Source organism: Narcine bancroftii, chromosome 13, assembly GCF_036971445.1.
Source record: "Narcine bancroftii isolate sNarBan1 chromosome 13, sNarBan1.hap1, whole genome shotgun sequence".
NCBI lineage: Eukaryota > Metazoa > Chordata > Chondrichthyes > Torpediniformes > Narcinidae > Narcine > Narcine bancroftii.
In genome coordinates, this window is record NC_091481.1 from 72,792,597 (window position 1) to 72,805,834 (window position 13,238).

At 44.0% G+C, this 13,238-nt stretch overlaps 1 protein-coding gene across 2 annotated transcripts in view; it reads right to left on the minus strand.

Annotated features, from left to right (window-relative positions):
- The window catches only part of LOC138748275 (branched-chain-amino-acid aminotransferase, cytosolic-like), a 47,701-nt gene extending 35,350 nt beyond the window's left edge, over positions 1-12,351 (minus strand). Inside the window, exons 1-3 of one of the 2 annotated variants that reach the window (XM_069908147.1) lie at positions 12,260-12,331; positions 2,083-2,195; positions 799-864 (exon numbers count right to left, since the gene is read on the minus strand). In XM_069908147.1, the coding sequence (XP_069764248.1) occupies positions 799-864; positions 2,083-2,097 (81 nt within the window). In that variant the 5' untranslated portion in view covers positions 2,098-2,195; positions 12,260-12,331. Of the gene's footprint in view, positions 1-798; positions 865-2,082; positions 2,196-12,259 lie in introns of both variants that reach the window. The other variant, XM_069908146.1, reaches the window with a different exon arrangement.
- Positions 12,352-13,238: the final 887 nt, after the last annotated feature.

Here is a 13,238-nt window from a genome sequence, read left to right on the forward strand (position 1 = left end):
GGATTGGAAGGGATGGCACGGTTGGTAAAGCAGTTAACGCAACGCTGTTACAGAGCCAGCGACCAGGACCAGGTTTGAATCCCACGCTGTCTATAAGGAGTTTGTACGTTCTCCCTGTGTCTATGTGGGTTTTCCCCAGGGACTCTGGTTTCCTCCCACCCTCCAAAACGTACCAGGGGCCGTTGGTCAATTGGTTGTAATTGGCCAGCACAGGCTCATGGGCCGAAAGGGCCTGTTTCCATGCTGTATGTCTAAAATTAAATTTGAATTTCAATAATTGTTTGAGCTAGATTTAAGCACGCTGCCAGTGAATGTTGTTAATAGGGAAAGGGAGACCCCAGTGATCTTCTCGGCTGTTTTGATGATCCTCTGTATAGACTTCCTCACGTCCCCCCTTTTCAATCCTACAAGCACACTGACTTTGTGATCGTTACACTACGTTTCTAATTTCTATCCCCTTGTTGTAGTTTTCTTGCTCCACCCAAGATTTGACTCTATATGGGCATAGATTATGTATGGTTAAAAGGCCACTGATCACATAGCTCAATCACCTCCCAGCCTGCTCCCCTGTACACGCAGCACCGACCTGCAGCAAGGTGATCAGGAGTATAAACCCTGATCTCTGCACTCCAAGATCACCGTCACTGCCCAGGACAATATCAACCTGGGTGTGTTGCTCTTATCAGATGAACGATTGGATGGTTACCCAGAATGGTGCCCATCTGTACCACACTAAAAATAAGCTGCAAAGCTTCCAGAATCTGTCATGGAGTATGGTAAAACACAATAACAGCTCACCTTAAATGCTGTGCAAATAGGTCTCCGGGAAAAGCCATGAGGTCGGATCCACAGCTTCAGCAAAAACTGCAAAACAAAAAATTAGCAGATAGAATTACTACTGAAAGGAAAAACTACACTGACATCAGTGGCCTCACAGGACAAACCAGGCATTTATAGGCAACCTCTTTTAATTGCTACTAAAACAACCATCACCAAAGAACTATTAATTTTGAGAACTGAGGTTTCAACCCAACCATATTTGTGCTGTCAGCCCAGATACAACAGATGCTCTGCTTGAAAGGAACTAATCAACGGGTGACTATGTTCTGGAGACAAGTGGAGGATGTGGGGGGTGAGGGGGGAATAATTTGTACAGTGTCCTTTAGATTGAGCAAGAGGATGGATGTTGGGGGGAAAAAGAGGTGAACAATATCTTAGATTCAGCAAGGTGGAGGATATAGGGAAAAAGGGATGGAACAGCATTCTTTAGATTCAGAATAACTACACCATAAAGTGGGAGATTGTAATCATGTTACCCATACACAAGTGGCTTGGTAGCATGAGTGAGTGTAGCATGTGCAAGATGGCTGTCTCTCAGTGTGGTACCGGGTCCTGCAGAGAAATTGATGGGAGGTAAATGCACAGGACCATAAGAGTGGTGGAGAGGATCTCTGGAGTCTCCCTCCCCCCCCCCCCCCCCAAACATTGTGATTGTTATCTGAAAAGGACATGCAAAATTATTGAAGACCCCTTCCACCCCGCACACAGCATCTTTCACTTGCTCCCATCAGGGAAGAGACACAGGAGGATCAGAGCCAGCACCACCAGACGGAGGATCAGCTTCTTCCCACGGGCAGCGAGAATGCTGAACGACCAAAGGAACTGCTCATTCAAATCCCTCCAAGATGTTACTATATATTAAGCAATATTTGTTTATTTTTATATACGCATATACATTATTTGTCTGAATGTGATTTATGTCTGTATATATGTTTGCACCAAGGATCAGAGAACCTTGTTTCATCAGGTTGTACCTGTACAATCAAATGGTAATGAACTTGAACGTTGATGATGTCTGTACATTTAGTCGTCAGTGTCATCAGTGGGTGGGTTATTTAATTTTCATAAATGGCAGTCAGAATAAGGAATTTTATACAGTATGTTACTGAAACAAAGCCATTAAATACATCAGATGAGAACATTAGAAGTACTGTGGAAGAAACAACAAGGAACAGGATTAGACTTGGAGGAAACATGGATGTAGGAAGAGACACTGTGGCTCATTTCATTAAATTCACTAACCCTGAAGGCCACCATGGTCCACTTCAGCCAAGCAAGGAGAACCTGTATTCAGTGCTTGTTTATGGATTGTGGAATACAAGTGGCGTGAGCAAGGCCAATATTTATTGTCCATCCTTGAAGGAGTCAAAAGAAAAGTCATTCACTGCTGTACCCCCAGCTTCTGAACCACAGTATTTATGTGGCATGTCTGATTAAGTTCCTGCTCATCGATGAGCCAAGGATAAGCAATAGTTAGAAACTGAGTGGAAAATGCCAAATGAAAGGAGATGGGAGTTGGGAAAATCTCGATGCTGGAGAAATTCTGCAAGTCAAACTGTGTATTTTATGTAGCAAAAATAAAGGGACAGAACCAACATTTTGGGCTTGAGCCCTTCATCATGTGGACAGGTGCCTGCACTGCAGACTCAGACTTCAGAGAAGCAGAGGACTGGTGCAGAGACAGAAAATGGGGAGACCACCCTGTTTGAGGAGAAGCAGAGGAGATGACCCATGGTACAGTCACCACGGAGATGAACCAGTGAGTTACCAAATACCAAAACTAATATTGACGCAAAATAAGCTACTCCCTTTTACAATAGACAACCTTGCCTTTAGAAAATGGGAAAAAAAAGGGATTAAAAGAATAGAAAATTGTTTTTCAGGAAGTAGATTCTTATCCTTTGAACAAATGAGAGATAAGTACAATATAACTGAAGATACAGCGCTGGCATATTACCAACTGAGATCCTACTTGAAAGATAAATTAGGAAGCAACTTGAGTTTACCAGAGGGAAGTAACCTTGAATATGTGATTACAGATACAATGTTAATCAAAAGATTTATAAAAAATATGTATATTAAACTGCAAGAAAAGGAGAATGAGGAAACAAATGGTAAAACTAAACAAAAATGGGAACAAGATTTAAATATAAAGATAAAAAAGGAAACATGGGAGAAGTTATGCTCTGGAACGATGAGAAATACAATAAATACGAGGCTGCGTATGATACAATATAATTGGTTACACAGACTATACATTACACCGCAAAAGTTAAATAAATGGGACCCAACAGTATCTGATAGATGTTTTCGATGTAAAAAAGAAAGGGGAACAACAATTCATGCAATCTGGACATGTGAGAGAGTAGAAAAATTTTGGGATGATCTCAATCAGATATTAAATAAAATAACAGAAAACAATATACCAAAGAATCCAGAGATCTTTCTCCTAAGTAACATAAAAAATAAAGAATTTGGAATTGACTTGGAAGATGCACAAAAAAGATTTGTCAAGATAGCCCTAGCCGTAGCAAAAAAATGTATTATGTCAACCTGGAAATTGGAAGATAATTTGAAAATACAACAATGGTATATAGAAATGAATAAATGTATTCCATTAGAAAAAATAACATATAGTTTAAGAAATAATATTGAAATATTCGAACAAGTATGGGAGCCTTACATTAAATACAATAGCGAAAACCTACCGGGAACAAACATTACCTAAGTTGATGGAAGGAGAAGAAAAGAAAAGAATGGACTCAGTAGAATTTCTGGTGTATTTTTGTTGAATGACAACATTGTCTAACTGAATTAATGCAACCTAGATTGTATACCTAAAATGGATGAGAGGGGGGGGGGTGGGGGGGTGGCTTGGGAGGAGGGAGGGGGGAGGGAGAAAAAGTCACTGTAAATGTGTGGAAAAGAAAAAGTGTATATCATGGCTATTGTGATTTATGGTGTGAAAAATAAAAAATTTAAAAAAAAGAAAAAAAAAGATGAACCAGTGAGGGGCCCTGCGGCTGAAGAACACACAGTTGGAGGGCAGTTGGTGGTTTGAGATGGAGGCTGTGGGCTGCTGGCAACTGCAGTCAAGGGATTCACATCAGATGGCGGACTGCTGGAGACTGGCTCAAAGAATTTGTGGAAAGGGTACCAGATATTGGAACTGGGATGTGAGAGGGTCCTGATCGTGTCGGTTCACATCTGGAGCTCGGATTACTGATGGATTGAACAGGGGTCTGTGAGGCTGCGGGAGGGCTGAAGGCAAATCCATGGACACTCAGTGACTCTGGGGAACTCTCTTTTGCTTCTCTCTCTCTTTCTGACTGTAAGAGGTGCTTCAGGCAATTTCTGGCGATGGCAAATCTTTCTGCCTTACAGCAGACAATCCGTGTAATATTACACTGTCTTTATTACATGACAATAAATTGAATCTTGAATAAAATTGTGGGGGGGGGGGGGGAGGAGGAGTACAGACCTAAAGGCAGGAGGTAATAGGTGGATAAGGGAGGGAGGGCAGAGCAGCAAACGGGGAGGAGGGATGGCCCTGTGAATGGAGAGGAAGGGGGTGGAGAGCTGGAGGAAAGGGGAGAAAGGGAGAACGGGGAGAGGTCCAGCAGAAACCGGAGACGTCAGTGTCATTCGGCTGGAGAGCCCAGATGAAATATGAGGTGTTGCTCCTCCAATTTATGGGTCACCATGGTTTGCCATGGATAGACATGACAGCACGGGAGTGGGTGTGGAATTGAAATGGTTAGCCACTGGGAGATCCCATCACTGATGCAGACAGAGCGGAGGTGCTCAGTGAAGTGATCTCCCCATCGGCACCCGGACTCTCCAATGTAGAGACCACAAAGGGAGCACCGGATGCAGTAGACAACTCCCACAGATTCACGTGAAGCGTGGCTTCAACTAGTCCAAGCCTTTCCTTTCTATGCTCATGCCATTTGCCTGCATCCCCCTCCCAGATTCCTATCGAAATGCCGAAAGGGCATAACCGTATCTCCCCCAGTAGCATAACTAAAGTCCTTTTATCTTCTGTATGGACGTAGCTGTAAATATTTCAGTCCTGTCATCATCGAGCTGTTCTTTCTCCCCCTTCGCTCATTGCCTATTCACTTGTTCACCCACAGTGACAGGCAGTTCAGTATGGATATCAGTCCCAAATTCAGTGAGACCTAGTTGCGATTTGTGGTGCTTTTCTTTAATCTTCCCAGGAAACAATGAAATTCCAGTGAACTGACCGACTTCCCTGGGTGCCCACTTAGAGTGCCAACTGATTCAGCGACACAAGGACTTAAAGTGACAAAGAGATACACAACGAGATCAAGGGCAGCGTGGCAATTAGTACAACACCAGTGACCCAGCTTCGAATCCAGCACTGTCCATAAGGAGTTTGTACGTTCTCCCCATGACCTACATGAGTTTCCTCCCATCCTCCAAAAATGAACAAAGTTTGTAGGTTAATTGGCGTATCTGGGTGGCACGGGCTCATGGGTCGGAGGGCCTGTTACTGTGGAGTATGTCTAAATTACATACACAAAGGATCCTTACTCAGTTTCTCTTCCCAAATATGGCGTGACATGCTAAGTATTTCCAGCATTTTTAGTTTTTATTTAAAGTGTATTCTTTGTTTTTGTACTGAATCAAGTTGTTTTCCACACACTGCATGAATCTTGATGACACTCCCATATGACAAACACTTAACTGCATTCTGAAAATCAAAAGCTAAAGGTCAACTAAAAGCTGGCTTGGTGACAAGACACCCAGACAACATTTCTCTTTCAACTATCATTAGTCTCTACTTTCCCCTCAATCTTTGAAGAGATCTCACTGCAGCTCCCACATTTATCCACTTAATAGCAGAAAGAGTGCCTCAAAGGAAGCCATTCATAAACACAGGGCGACAATTTCTCATCATAACATCAGCTTTTAAAAAAAGTATCTACAGTTTGCAGAAGTTTCAGAACCAGGCACAATCTGAACACTGAAGAAGTGAATCAACACAATTCAGCAACTGTGCAAATCACCTGTGAATGTATAGCAAATTACTGAGGAATTAGCCCAGGCAGAACATTGCCATTAATTCAAATTCCAACCTCCACACAATGCAAACTTCAACAATCATTTATTGCTCAGGCACATTTGCATTTTGTCAGCTCAGCTATTCAGTAGTTTTCTGATATAAACCTCCCCGGGCTGGTTCAAAGTACATTACTCTGCCTTTGGCCACATTAGACGAAGAAGGAAATCTCACACAAAGCTTCGACAGGAAGGGAAACCACACCGATCTTTGAAAACGGCATTAACTTCTACACTTTTAGCCTTTGGAATTCATCCGGAGGAATCAAGGTAAGAAAATGAATGCAAATGAGATATTATTTTATTCACATTGTAAGGTCTGGTCTTTTAGAGAAGTAAACACGATCAACTTGCACAGTTGGAGGTTGCAGTTTATTGATGCGATCAAAGATTTTGATTATTTCTCCAATATAACAACATTGCATTAAGGCGAACATAGAAATCTACAGCACAGTACAGGCCCCTTGGCCCATTGTTGGACCGATGTAATAACCCACTCTAACAACTTTCAAGGATTTCCCCATTGCATAACCCTCCTTTGTTCCCAGTTCCATGTACCTATCTAATAGCCTCTTAAAAGATCCTATTGTCCCTGCCTCCACCTCCATTCAATGCATCCACCGCTCTCTGTGTGAAGAGCTTACCTCTTCAACCCGCAGCCCAGCTCCCGTACTTACTCCCTCGCATTAGCCATTTCAGCCCTGGGAAAAAAACCTCAGGCTGTCCACATGATCAATGCAATTCATCTTGTTGTATTCATCTATACACTCCTCATCCTCTGTTACTCCCAGGGAAAAAAAACAAGTTCACTCAACCTAATCTCATAAGGCATAATCTCCAATCCAGGCAATATCCTCTCTATAGTATCCATAACTTCGCTGTAATGAGGTGACATGAACTGAACACAATATTCCAAATGGAGTCTAACATCACCTCATGGCTTTTGAACTGGATCGCATGGTTAATTAAGACCAACATTCCATGCCAGTGTACTGTACTTGCCTCTCCTTAACACTGGGTGAGTGAGGCAGTAAAGGTGCAGCCTGCTCTCATCTATCGAGTCCTATTGATTTTCTTCATGTAGGAGGCTATGCCTGCCAAGCACTCACACGTCCCTGGCCGACAATCAGATGCCCAACTGGCTTCTTCAAATGTTTCTATCAGCCATTTCTGTGCCGCTCTCTATTTGGGGATTCTTTATCCCCGTGACCATAGAAAATATCCCTTCCCTCATCTCAGACACCTAAACAGAGAAATCCTTGGACCAAGCTTACATGCACAATTCTTCAACTGTTCAGTGTTATGTTCATGAGTCATTGCCACCTGGGAAGACCCACAGGCAAGGCAAATCCATTCACTAGAATTCCAATGTATTTTTAAGAGCAGCTGAAGCAGTGGACAGAGCACAATGAAGGTTTCCTGAACAGATCGCTGGGATTATCATAGGGGAGAGATTGGCTCAACTAGGCCTGCATTTACAAATATGGAATACAAGTGGCACTGTCACGCAGCTATTAGAGCCACTATTTCAATACGCCAGAGACCCAGGTGCACTTGCTGTCCATGTGGAGTTTGCACATTCTCCCTGACACCGTGGAGTTTTTTTCCAGGAGCTCCAATCTTCCCTCTATCCCAAGGTAGGTCGGCATTGTCACTGACACTGGAACTTGTTCCTCACACTGAAGAGCCTGCTGTATGACTAATTTAGGAAAATCAGGAATTGTGACAGGCTGAGTGCAGAAAGGATATTTACCCTGATGGGGTTTGGGGGGGAGGGGGTGCAGTTTCTAGAACCAGGGGTCATAGACATAGGATAAGGCATCTAGGACTGAGGTGAGAACGGAATCTCCCAGTGGCCAACCATTTCAATACTGCACCCCTAACCCAAGCCAACAAGTCTGTCCATGGCCTATCCACTGCCAAACCAGGACCACCCAAAAATTAAAGGAACATCATCTAATATTCCATCTGGGCCCTCTCCAACGGACAGCATTAACATCGACTTTCTCCAGTTTCTTCTAGCCCACTCTCCGTTCTCCCTCTCTTCCCCATCCCTCTGTCTCCTTTCCTCCAGCTCTCCACCCCCTTCCCTCTCCATTCGCAGATTCATCCACCCCCCCCACCCCCCATTTGCTGGTGTGCTCTGCCCTCCCACACCTATTGCCTCCTGCTTGTGGGACTGTGCTCCTCCCCCTGCCCCTCCTCCAACCAATTTGTTTGGATGTCTGCCTACATGTGGCTCCTACCTTGATGAAAGGCTTGGCCCGAGACGCAAGTTACGTCCCTTTATCTTTGCTGTATAAAGGACACTGTTTGACCTGCTGAGTTTCTCCAGTGTCGTGTTTTTACTTCAATTTCTGCATCTGCAGAATTTTGTGTTTCACTCCTGAGGTAAGAAGACATTTCTTCACTCAGAGAGAGACTCAACCTGTGGAATTCTCAACAACAGAAGGCTGTGGAAACCAAATTGTTGAATATATCTTGTGCACATGACAATAAATGGAATATTTAAAAAGGAGAAGGGAGACTGCAGGAAGATGGTATTGAAATAGGATTAGCCATGATTTAGTGAATGGTTGAGCTGCCTCAGTGATGCACCGAATCCAAGAGAAGGCAGCAATCAGTTCTACACTGTCTTCAGCTACAGTCCCATGTATTCAATGCACAGTAAAAACAGACTGCAATCTACATCCAAGAAATTTATTCCCAATTATCAGTAATGCAAATAAAGGTGGTGAAGTCAACGAATTTTTAAATTTAAAATGTTTAAATTTACACATTCAGCACAGCCACAGGGCTCACGAGCCCATGCCACCCAGTTAACCTACACGTACCAAGATAGAACAGTCTCGTTCTGACACAGCATCGTTGGATTATGGGCGGGGACAGGAACATTAACGGAGACCAACCTAGTAAATTTTCAATAGTTGACTCTGAACGAATATAAGGAGATTGCTGAGAAATCACACAACTATTTTATGTCTGTCTTCATGGAAGGCACAGAAAATCTCCCAGAGATTGTATAGAACAATCACAATCAAATTAGAAAAGGAAGAAAATTAAAGAAGAAAATATCGGGACCATTTCCCAGATCTAATGGGCGGCACGGTTAGAACAACGCTGTTACAGCACCAGTGATCCAGGTTTGAATCCATCGCTGTCTGTAGGGAATTTCTGCGTGGGTTTCCTCACACATTTCAAAAATGTACGGGATTTGTAGGTTAACTGATGTATTTGGGTGGGCCTACAGGCTGGGGAAGGGCCTGTTACCGTACTCTATCTCTAAAGGTTAACTGATGTATTTGGGTGGGCCTACAGGCTGGGGAAGGGCCTGTTACCGTGCTCTATCTCTAAAGGTTAACTGATGTAGTGGGGTGGGCCTGCGGGCTGGAAAGGCCTGTTATCGTGCTCTATCTCTGAAGGTTAACTGATGTATTTGGGTGGGCCTGCAGGCTGGAAGGGCCCATTACCATGCTCTATCTCTGAAGGTTAACTGATGTATTTGGGTGGGCCTGTGGGCTAGAAGAGCCCGTAACAGTGCTCTCTCTCTAAATTAATAACTTGCATGCTAAGGTATTGAAAGAGATGACTATCGAAATATGAATGCAATGACTGCCATTTTCCAAAATATCAAAGAATGTAACCCAACATTTTAAGAAAGGAAGAGATAAAATAGAGAACTTTTGATCAGTTATCTGCAATCAGTAATAAAGAAAATTCTAGAATCTGTTACGAGTGAAGTAGTAGCAGGGCACTGAAAAAGTAGAGTTGAAAACTTGGTCATTTGAGAAACTATGTCAAGGAATGGAGAAGCCTCAGCAGTTGACAAAATAGAGATGGCAACATTTAAGAGGTATTAGACAGGTACGTGAACATCCAATGCAGGGACAACCTACATGCAGGTGGCAATAATTAAAATTGGTATCATAGTTGGCAAAGTTATGAGGCAAAGGGACCATCCACAAGACACAGCAGACAGGGAATCATTCTTTTCTGAGTTTAGAGGAAGGAAAGATGATTGTGAAGAGAAAACAAGGACCATGATAGGGTGGAACTCAGTTACCCAGCTGAAGGATTGCTTTCAGAGCTAACAACAAAAGGACAGCAAGAGCGGTGAGAGGCAGAAATCTGAGACAAATGGGAATGTTAATGCCCACCAGAACTCTTCCAGCCACAGCAAGAGAGGGTCCATCTGATTCTCTCCTCCCTGCACACCAGCTTCTACATGCGACATCATCCTTTCCACCATCTTCAACGAGGTTCTAGTGTGGCGGACTATGTTATATTTTATATTGTTTATAGATATGTTTTAAAGGAGATTAATTTTAGGGTTTTCTTTCGAGTAGGTCACAAGTGTCAAACAGGTTTTTCTCTGAGTGTGACACAGAGAGAGAGAAAGATGGGGGAGAGAGACTGCTAGTTTTCTGCAGTGGCTTTTGGAAGCTTGTTTGAAACCCCATTTTGAAGACAGGTTGTGAGTTCTGAGTTCAGCCTGTTCAAAGTCCTCAAAGTCCTTGTGGTCTATAAAAGTGGAGATGGTTGGCTATATAATGTTTCGCCTGAGATAAGGGAAACAGAAAAGGCACTCAGGTGACCTGAAAGAAAGAGGTTATCATCTGGAAAACTGTGATGGGGAAAGTTTCTTCGGGAAGACACTGAAGTGACTGATTAAAAAGAAATCAGTTTGTGTCCAATGAGCAACCAATCTCTCTGAAAACTGACAAGAACCTTCCTGAGCAGTAACCATTTACCTTTCAAGCACCAAAGCCTGGTGAACTTCATAAATGTTCAATTCTGTGCACAGTATAAGAATTGCCTGATACTGGTGAACTTGGAGGAGTTAGATGTAAGATTGGACTGTGAATCAAAGATCCTTTCTGAACTTACACACACATTACATATACGTGCACTTAGAATTAGAAGGGGGTTAAGTTAATAGTGATAAGTTAAAGTTTAATCCTGTTTTCATATTTAAAGATAACTAAAAGCAAATTTTGTTTAAGTAACCATTTGCCTTGGTGAATTTCTATTGCTGCTGGATTTTGGGGTCCTCGGCCCGTCACACCAGCAATGTTCACATCTACCCCTCCCCTTTCAGCATCCTGAAGGGACTGTTCTCTTTGCAAATCCTCGCTCATTCTACTGTCTCCATCCACCTATCACTTTATCATGGCACATTTCCACCAAGCAAAGATCCTAGAATTTCTTCCTGACATTCCAGTGAATCTTCAATTGCATCTCTTTCATTCATTGGTCTACACACAGGAGAAATTAAACACAGGTTGAATGACCACCTAAACCTCCTCCATGGTTCCAACAAAGTCTGGAACAGCATCTCATCTTTCATGTGGGCACTTCACAGTCTCTGAATAATCCATCCTTTTCTATTTAATATGGGAGAGGGAGTGGAGTTGAATTCACAGCCAGTGGAGAAATGCTGATGGTGACTTATCGATCAGGATATCCTGGATTTAAAATATCAACTGTTGTTCTTTCCACTGATGCTGCCCGACAACGAGTACTTTCAGCATTTTATGTTTTTACTTTAGATTTCCCGCATCTGCGGGGGGGTTTTCAATTCTATTTTGTGACAAAAGCTGCAACAACATAATATGCGTTAGTGTTATAGGACTGTGGCTGTAAATTAATTGACTGGCTTAATGATTTTCTTGATGCAGGAAAGAGTGGAGGAGTGTGAAAGGAAAGTGCTGGAGAAGATGGTGGGGAGGAAAGAAATATTTAATTAATTAGCCAGCTCCAGTTAATCATCACACTCCACTCTCACACTTGTTCTCTAACTCAGACTTCTCTCTCTCGCCTCAGATCTTACCTACCCATGCCCAGCCTCAGATCTTTCTCCCTGCAGCATCCCCCAGATCTCCCCCTCCCCAAGCTCAGATATACCCCCATAGCCTCACTATCTCCCCCTCCCCTCCCAAGCTCAGACCTTCCTCCTCCACCCTCCCCAGCCTCATATCTTCTCCCTACCTCTCCCCAGCTCATATCTTCCCCCCCCAACTCCCCAGCCTCGACCCCCCCACCTCCCACCTCAGACTCCCCCCAGCCTCGATTCCACCCACCCCCTGCCTCAGACCCCCCACTTTCCCAGCCTCAGATCCCCACCTCCTCAGCCTCCCCTCTCCCAGCCTCGACCCCCTCCCCACCCCCTGCCTCAGACCCCCCTCCACCACCCCAGCCTCAGATCCCCCCCCCCCGCCTCGACCCACCCCCACCCCCCCTCCTTCCAGGCTGTCAGACCTCCCCGCGACCCCCAGCATCTCGGACCGCCCTCCTCGTCATCGCTCCCGTCCCGTCTCGGTCGCCCTCTCCTCACCTGCAGTCGTCCGGCTCCTGCTTCTGCTGCCAACGCCGCCATTGCCCTGTGTCACCCGGTCCCCGCTCCGTGCGGCACCGAACAAACGTTCCGCCTGCGGAGCCCGGCAGGGGAACCAACCCCGCCGCCTGGAAACCCTGCAGTCACATTCACGTCCACGACCAGGACTTCAGTGAAGTTTCAGACCCAACATCACTTCCAACCCCGCCGGCCAGGCTGAATCAGCACCAACTGGGAGTGCAAACACTACGCAACTTGCACCCGTAAACTCATGCAAAAACTTGCACCCGTAAACTAATGCAAAAACTACAAGTAACTTACACCCGTAAACTCATGCAAAAACTTACACCCGTAAACTCATGCAAAAACTTACACCCGTAAACTCATGCAAAAACTTACACCCGTAAACTCATGCAAAAACTTGCACCCGTAAACTCATGCAAAAACTTGCACCCGTAAACTCATGCAAAAACTTGCACCCGTAAACTCATGCAAAAACTTGCACCCGTAAACTCATGCAAAAACTTGCACCCGTAAACTCATGCGAAAACTTGCACCCGTAAACTCATGCAAAAACTTGCATCGTAAACTAATGCTAAAACTTGCACCCGTAAACTCATGCAAAAACTTACACCCGTAAACTCATGCAAAAACTTACACCCGTAAACTCATGCGAAAACTTGCACCCGTAAACTCATGCGAAAACTTACACCCGTAAACTCATGCGAAAACTTGCACCCGTAAACTCATGCGAAAACTTGCACCCATAAACTCATGCAAAAACTTGCACCCGTAAACTCATGCAAAAACTTGCACCCGTAAACTCATGCAAAAACTTGCACCCGTAAACTAATGCAAAAACTTGCACCCGTAAACTCATGAAAAAACTTACACCCGTAAACTAATGCAAAAACTACAAGTAACTTACACCCGTAAACTCATGCAAAAACTTGCACCCGTAAACTAATGCAAAAACTTG